We start from the raw sequence: 8,812 nt of genomic DNA on the forward strand, positions 1-8,812 counted from the left end.
AAACCCCGCGTCTACTAAAAATACAAAAATTACGGGGGCTGCCAGGCACAATGGCTCATGCCTGTAATCCTAGCGCTTTGGGAGGCCAAGGCGGGTGGATCGCCTGAGGCCAGGAGTTCGAGACCAGCCTGGCCAACATGGCAAAACCCCATCTCTACTAAAAATACAAAAATTAGCTGGGTGTGGGGGCAGATACCTGTAATCCCAGCTACTCGGGAGGCTGAGGAAGGAGAATCACTTGAACCCGTGAGGTGGATATTGCAGTGACCTGAGATCGCACCACTGCACTCCAGCCTGCGTGACAGGAGCGAGACTCCATATCAAAAAAAAAAGAGAAAAATTAGCTGGGCATGGTGGCAGGCACCTGTAATCTCAGCTACTCGGGAGGCTGAGGCAGGGAGAATTCCGTGAACCTGGGAGGCGGAGGTGACAGTGAGCCAAGATCACGCCACTGCACTCAAGCCTGGGCAACAGAAAGAGACTCCATCTCAAAAAAAATTAATTAATTAATTAAAATAAATAAATGATGGCCTTGTCTGTACTAAACATATACAGAGTTTTTTGTCATTATTCCCTAAACAATATGGTATAACAACTATTTACATAGCATTTACATTGTATTAGGTATTAAAAGTAATCTAAAGATAATTTAAAGTATATGGGAGGATGTGCATGGGATATATGCAAATACTACACCATTTTTTTTTGAGGGGGTGGTGGGGCGAGTTTAATTCATAAAGAAGCCTCCTGATCAGAAAGGGGCCTAACAGCCTGCCCTTGGAGAGAAGTCCTTCCTTGAGGATAAGGCCTCCCGGGGAGGAGGTGCTGGGGGCCCGTGTTAGGCTTCAGGCCATCCCTGGAGGCCGGTCCTGTGCTCAGCAGGTAGTGGCAGAGCCTGGAGTGATGAGTGGGATGGCTTTCTCAGGTACAGGACTGTGCTGCTTCTGGCTGCTCTTGCATTTGCATTTGCCACTCAGAACTGCCGCGATCCCAGCAATGGCCAGGAGCCCTCCGCAGATCAGTCCGCTCAGCGGCAGGTTTTTCCAGTCATAGTAGAAGGGATCGTCTTTATTGGCAAATGGGTCATTGGCTTCCAAGGCAGTCAGGCCTGCCAGTAGGAGAAGGGCCAGGGTCACTCTCTCCATGTCACAGTTAGAGGGGCAGGGCAACTGTGTGACTCTGCAGGTTCCTCACTGCACCTTCACCAGTGTCCTGCGAGGTCACCTCGGCGAGGGCTCACCTGAGCTGGCAACGCAGAGAATGGATCTGAGGAGCGATATATGCAAATACTACACCATTTTATCTATATAAGGAACTTGAATGTCTGTGGATTTTGGTCCTAGAACCAGTGCCTCATGGATTCGAAGGCACAGTGGTGTATCTATTTTCTGGCCCTATAGATAGATGTGTACACACACACACACACACACACACACACACAACAGAAAAATACACCAAAATGTCAACAACAGATTTATCTGTGTGATGAGATTGAGGGTGGTTTTTTATTTTTCTTTTTGGATATCAATTTCAAAAGTTTCAATAGTAACTCTGGCAGATCTGATCTTGGATGATCACACCTAAACACCACTGGGAGACTGCACAGAGAGAGGGTGTGTGACAAGGATAACAGATTGTTTTATTTTGCCTTTTTAAAAAAATGTCTTGTGAGTGATTTCAGTGTATCTCAGTCTTTCGTGCCACCAATCTGGAACACTATTAATTCCAAGAGTCCAGTGATTGAAATGTGGAAGGAATTAGGGCTTCCCAAAACCAGGATTTTTGAAGATCCTAACTAGATTTGCTCAATGTCACTCATTGTTTCTGTTGGATGCTTGGGAGCCTGTTTATTTACAGTGAATCCATTTTCCTGGGCAGCTGACAATGTGGGGGGAAAACAGAGAAATAGGCCACGAGAGCTCTGTGCGCTTCATTATCCTTGATGTCACTACCGTGAAAGGCTTAGGGGTCCAGAAGCGCACAGTTGTCTCAGACCCCAAGCTGAAGTAAAAGAGGCATATTCATTGAGTGTGAGGGATACCCCCGTGGCTGCACAGTGGACCTCATCACTTTTCCAACCTCCCTGACCTTCCAGCCAGGATCTCAGTTACCAGCAGATGCAGACATGCGGAAGGCCGGTCTCTCGCTGAGCTTCTTGAGCATTTTTTTTTTAACTTTCTTTTTTTTTGAGATGGTGTCTCACTCTGTCACCCAGGCTGAAGTGCAATGGCACAACCTCAGCTCACTGCAACCTCTGCCTCCCAGATTCAAGCGATTTTCCTGCCTCAGCCTTCTGAGTAGCTGGGATCACAGGCATGCCCCACCACGCCTGGCTAATTTTTGTATTTTTAGTAGAGACGGGGTTTCACCGTGTTGGCAGGGCTGGTCTCAAACTCCTGACCTCGTGATCCACCCGCCTTAGCCTCCCAAAGTGCTGGGATTACAGGCGTGAGCCACCGCGCCCGGCCACTTCCTGAGCATTTTGCAAGGTAACTGTGTTTTTGGAATCCTAGGTTGGCCATCAGGAAAACAGAACACTAGGAAGAGCACAGCTACTGTCATCAGAAACACCTGGACTGACATTTCCACTCCCACGGACTAGCTGCTTGACCATGGACCAGCTTCTTATCCTCTTCTGAATTTCATGTCCTCCCTGTAATGTGGGGATAACAATGTGTTGTTGCAACTCCTAAGTGAGATAATCTATGTAAGATGCTTTAGCTTCCCCTCTGCTGCAGCCGGATATCAGTAGGTTTTCAATATGTGGCCGTTACTGTCCCATGAGCCAGTTTTCAGCGTGACTGCCTAAGGTAGGAAATGCCAATGGAATTCTTATTAACTGGGTTCTTGACAAGCAGGAGGTTGTAGTCATAGGTGGAGATGCTGTGGCTTACCCCAGAGTTAAAAGACAACTCAGGCCGGGTGCGGTGGCTCACGCCTGTAATCCCAGCACTTTGGGAGGCTGTGGCGGGCGGATCATGAGGTCAGGAGTTTGAGACCAGCCTGGGCAACACGGTGAAACCCCATCTCTACTAAAAATACAAAAATTAGCCAGGTGTGATGGCACGTGCCTGTAATCCCAGCTACTCGGGAGGTTGAGGCATGAGAATCGCTTGAACCCAGGAGGAGGAGCTTGCCGTGAGCCGAGATCGCACCACTGCACTCCAGGCTGGGTGACGGAGCCAGACTCCATCTCAAAAAAAAAAAAAAGAGACAACTCAAACTAAAGCCGCTTTTGAGGTATACCTCCTTGCTCACCAAGTACAATATAGTTACTGTAAAAACTATCTGGCTAGATGAGAGAGATACTCAACTTTTGTATGCTGCCTTACTCAGTCAACATCAAGAACATCTTCATGTTGGGACCCACTCTTCTACATTATTTTGCATGGTTGAAACACCATTCAGTCGCAGGACATGAAAATAAAAAGGCAAAATAAAACACCATATCATACTTATTGTCACATCCTTTCTCCACGCAGCCCTTCTGATCATGCCCTGGTATGTGCTTCTGAGACTAGATAGGCAGCGGTGGCTCAGACACCCTGAGACAGCCCGAACTCAGCTGTGTGCCCACCCCTCTGCCTCAGCTCTTATTCTGCCAACTCAGAAACAGCACTGACGGCTTTGACCAAACTTAACGCAGTCACCTCGGAACACAGTGTGAGGCGGAGGCCGCGGGACAGAGTGAAACCATGTTCTAAAATACAGCAGATTTTTAAAGAACAGCCAGGCAGGGTCGAAGGCAGGGAGAGGGGCTGGTCAGGAAATGCCAGTTTAGAGTTAGCTCTGACCTATTAATCAGCAGTGGGACAATGATGCAGTGGGGGGCGGGAACGCCGGACATGTGCTCGCGCCAGATTTATGGGCCCAGAACAAAGGATGGCCTGCTCGTTCAGAGAGTCTCTTTCCCTTTTCCTCTGGCAAAATGAGGACATTGTTTGATAAGCCAAAAAGAACAAATATTCCAAAGACTGAGGTCATTTCCAGAGATGCAACCAGTCCTGATGGGGATCCATACACCCTGGGGCGAAGACGAATCCTGCAGGGGGTTCTTGTACCAGCGCAGTGGGTGCATGTCATGGAAGAGAAAGCACAGGCCCCTCTCCTGCGCTCTCGAAGAAGCTGGGGCCACCTGCCTGAGGCCACTCTGAAGGTCTCTGTGCTGCTCAGCAGAGCCCCTTGGGATAAATCCAGAAGCTTTTCCATGCAAACTGAACACATAATCCCTGCCTCCATCTAGGCTCTGCAGGCTTTTCTGGGAAGGTCTTCCTGAGCGTGGACTGCCTAGGATACTGTTGATTTCAGCTTCCTCTCCATCCAGAAGACAGTCTTGTTTCAACAGCTAGTCTCATGCCATCAGATTAGGAGAGAAGGGGAAAGTGATTAGGAAGGAAAGAAAAGAGAAAGTGCTCAGCCAGGCAGCTGGATTACAAAAGAAGCCAACCTCATGGAGAGGAGACATTGACTCTGCTTCTCAGAATCTTTCAGAGTTTGGGAACTATCTGTGACTTCCCAGCCCCTCCTTTCTTGGGGTTGCCACATTTCACCAGGCTCTGGTTGCCTTGTACTTGGCTGGACCTTCCAGAGGAGTCACCTTGACTCCTGTCTTGCTGTCCTCCAACCCAATATCTACACAGCCCACACAACCCACGGCCAATTGGGATGAACTTTCTCTTTTTTTTTTTTTTTTTTCTTTTTTGAGACAGAGTCTCGCACTGGAGTGCGGTCGCGCGATCTTGGCTCACTGCAACCTCCGCCTCCCAGGTTCAGGTGATTCTCCTGCCTCAGCCTCCCAAATAGCAGGGATTACAGGCACCCGCCACTACTCCTGGCTAATTTTTTGTATTTTTAGTAGAGATGGGATTTCACTATGTTGGCCAGGCTGGTCTCGAACTCCTGACCATGTGATCTGCCCTCCTCAGCCTCCCAAATTGCTGGGATTACAAACGTGAGTCACCACACCCAGCCCGTGGAATGAACTTTCTAATCTAGATATCTAACCATCTCCCTTCTGGCTAAAAAACATTTAATTGCTCTCCAATGTCTTCAGAAAAGATGTGCAGAAATCTCAGCCTGACAACACGCCCTTCATGTTGTGGCCACATCTGTCTTTCCAGCTCATGTGCCATCTCTTCCCAGCCCTCACTGCAGCCTTTAGACCCATAGAATGATTTTCTCCTACCTAAACATGACATGGCCCTCCTGGAAAAATTCTGGCCATTCTTTAAGACCTAACTTCCAATGTTATGTCCTCTGTGGGAATGACCTACTGTATGTTGCTAACCAATTCCCACGCTGGCTGGGTTCTCCACTTCTTTGCCTGGGGTCCGATGCATGTGTTCACTCTGATAATAATAATAATAGCATAGCACTTATCATAGGGCCTACACTAGTTAATTGAGGGGTCAGTTGAAGGCATGAATTCATTGAATGACTGCCTGAATGAATGAATGATGATTTCTTAGACATGGTTAGCCCTAAGCCATGTGAAGGCCTATGCAAATGTTTTCTGTGGGGTCCCTATATATATAAACAATTTAAGTTACCTAAAATCAATGTTTAAGCAGCATTCTGATCACCCAACTTCATGTGATACTGCAAAAGAAATACTCTCTGGCTGGAAGAAAAGATCCTTTCTCCCAGTAGCCCTTTTGGAATTGGGCCTGGTCAGGGGTCCCTGACACAATCTCATAGGTGTAAACCTTAGAGGTCTCCTAGGGCATCTGGTCGACCCCCTGTACTAAGAAGCGAATTGAAGAGCATTCCAAAGGACAGAAACCAGGGACAGGGGCTGACATGGTGGAGGCTGGGCCTAGAGCACCCTGTCTAGTTGGCACTACTGGCCTTGGCCAGTCTTGATCACTGGAAGGGCTTGGAAGATGTTAAGGACAGCATTCTAAAGTACAAGACCCCTTCAAGACCAGCCTGGTCAACATGATGAAACCCCGTATCTACTAAAAATACAAAAATTAGCCAGGCGTGGTGGCGCACACCTGTAATCCCAGCTACAAGGGAGGCTGAGGCACGAGAATCGTTCTCAAACCCAAGAGGCAGAAGTTGCAGTGAGCTGAGATCGCACCACTGCACTCCAGCCTGGGTGACAGACCAAGACTCTGTCTCGAGAAAAAAAATTAAATAAATAAATAAAGTGCAAGACCCCTGAGGCCCAGGACCTAAGGCAGGTGCTCCACTTGCCTGGGTGGTACTGCTCCCAGATAACCATGTGATTATATACTTCATCACTCAACAAACATTTACTGAGCTCCTACTATGGACTAGGTACTTTATTAGAAGTTGAAGTCACATATTCATAGTTATTTATTACTATGAGTTAACATGTTATCTCTGCCAAGCAGTGAACTTAATAATAACACATTGAGACCTGCACAGTATGGGAGCATAGCTATCATCTGGCCCATTAGGAAACTGAGCCAGAGAGGGGCTGTCATACATTCCATGAGCATCTACCACATGCCTACTCCTGGGTGTGGTTAGAAATGCAGCAAAGAGGTGTCTGAAAGAAAGCAAAAGACAATCCATTGATTTCACTTCCAAAAATAAACCAAATCGTGAGGAGAGAAAGAATAATGACTTAAAGCCTATTCTGAGGTTCAACAGATGATGGAAATAATGACTAAAATCATCCAAATGACTTTATACTGGGCTTTCAGTAATGGCAGCAACAAAGCCAGCTGCTGAAGCCTCTCAGGGTAGAGCTGTGGAGATGTGCAGCCACACAAGGGCCTGAAAGGACAATAGTTTCAACTTCTCTCCCTGAGCCTCTGTTTCCCCATCTGTAGACCAGACCTTCGCATGCTGATCAGGACCCCCATGTGTTGTTGTGAGATTACAATGATATTAAAGATCATGAACAACCTTTATGCACTTAAAGTGCCTGCTCTGGGTTGCTCACTAATAACAAAGAGGACGAAGGGTTAGTGTGTGGCTTTCTCTCCTTATCAAAAAAAAAAAAAGGGATGGGTTTCCGCAATGTGGGTTTTTATGAAAGGAGAGGAAAGCAAGAGAAGAAATACATCTCTCCTCAAACTAACTCTGAAGCTTTCTAGGGTTAACACTCCACCAGCCTTCTCGGTTTTACCCTGTGCTCACTGTGCACTTGTATAGACATACACACACACACACACACACTCACAAATCCCCCCACAGCCTGACCCCTGAACATCCCAACCTCTAAGTCATGATTCTCAACCCAGTGCAATTTTGTCCCCCACAAAACATTTGGCAGCGTCTGGAGACATTTTAGGTTGTCACACCTAAGGGGCAAAGAGGGCGGCTTGTTACTGGCATTAGTAGGTAGAGGCCAGGGATACCACTAAACATCCTATAATGCCCAGGACAGTCCTTACAACATTGAATTATTCAGCCAAAACACTCAATAGTGCCGAGGTTAGAAAACACTCTAAGCCTTTGTTTATGCTGTTCCTTCTATGAAAAGTGTTCTCTTCATTGCGCTTCTTATTTAAATCCGGCCAGGTGCGATGGCTCACACCTGTAATCCCAGCACTTTGGGAGGCTGAGGTGGGTGGATCACCTCAGGTCAGGAGTTCGAGACCAGCATGATCAACAGGGTGAAACCCCGTCTCTACTAAAAATACAAAAATAGATTAGCCAGGTGTAGTGGCGGGCACCTGCAATCCGAGCTACTCAGGAGACTGAGGCAGGAGACTTGCTTGAACCCAGGAGGCGGAGGTTGCAGTGAGCTGAGATCATGCCACTATACTCCAGCCTAGGCAACAAAAGCAAAACTCCATCTTAAAAAAAAAAAAAATTGGACCCCTCCAGAGAAAGGAAAGGCACCCTTACATGCTGCTGGAGTATGTATAAACCAATATAACCTTTTTGATAATTTGGCCAGAGTTAACAGAATTATAAACATCCATACCCTTGGAACAAGACATTTCATTGCTCACACAAAGTCCTATGCCCAAGGATGTTTATTGCAGCACTGTTTGTCATAAGAAAAGACTAAACACAACCTAACTGATCCCTTTAGGAGGGGTCAGTAGCTTTAAATTATAAAGCTTGTATACAAAACAATTATCTGCAAGCCCTTAAAAGGAGTGAGGTCATTTCAAAGAGGTCAACAGGGAAAGATCGCTGAGGTACACTGTTGAACAAAAATAGTAATGTACAGGACAGCCTTATTAATATGTACCATTTGGTGAACGAGTAAAAGGAATATTCATACACGTTTTTATAAATATATATATAGAAAATATCTATAAGCCTGTATAAAAAAAGTGTTAATAGTGGTTGCCTTTGGGGAGAAGAACTTGGTCATAACAATTAGAAGATTTAGTTGTCATTTTATTATCCTTCAGACTCTTTGGATTTTTTAAACCATATGCATGCATTTCTTTTTGATTGAGGAAAAAAGATTTCATGAAAAAATGCTTGTGCTTGCTCCGGCAGCACATATATTAAAATGAGAACAATACAGAGAAGATTAGCATGGCCCCTTTGCAAGGATGACATGCAAATTTGTGAAGCGTCCCATATTTTGGGGGCTTAATTCCTGGGTGATGAAGTAATCTGTAAAATAAACTTCCATGACATGAGTTTACCTACATTAACTAACCTTCACATGTACCCCCAAACCTAAAATAAAACTAAAAACAAAATAGGAATATATCTTTATCATCTTGGATTAGGTAAGGATTTCTTTAATAGTACACAAAAAGAACTAACCCTTAAAAAACTGACATACTGTTTTTTATTAAAATTGAGAACTTCTTCCATAGAAAGAGACCATGAACAGTAAATGGTTGAGCCACATACTCAGAGAAGA

General features: G+C 45.9%; 1 protein-coding gene and 1 non-coding gene across 2 annotated transcripts; one reads left to right on the forward strand and one right to left on the reverse strand.

Annotated features, from left to right (window-relative positions):
- Window positions 1-706: 706 nt before the first annotated feature.
- FXYD4 (FXYD domain containing ion transport regulator 4) lies at window positions 707-1,145 on the reverse strand. The gene has a single exon (XM_030814886.1). The coding sequence runs from the start codon at window positions 1,143-1,145 to the stop codon at window positions 876-878; it is 270 nt and encodes an 89-aa protein (XP_030670746.1). The 3' UTR covers window positions 707-875.
- A 7,275-nt stretch (window positions 1,146-8,420) lies between these two features.
- LOC115836255 lies at window positions 8,421-8,527 on the forward strand. Its single transcript, XR_004031216.1, has one exon. It is a non-coding gene; the product is annotated as a U6 spliceosomal RNA (small nuclear RNA).
- Window positions 8,528-8,812: the final 285 nt, after the last annotated feature.

The sequence above is a fragment of the Nomascus leucogenys genome, chromosome 1a (assembly GCF_006542625.1).
Source record: "Nomascus leucogenys isolate Asia chromosome 1a, Asia_NLE_v1, whole genome shotgun sequence".
NCBI lineage: Eukaryota > Metazoa > Chordata > Mammalia > Primates > Hylobatidae > Nomascus > Nomascus leucogenys.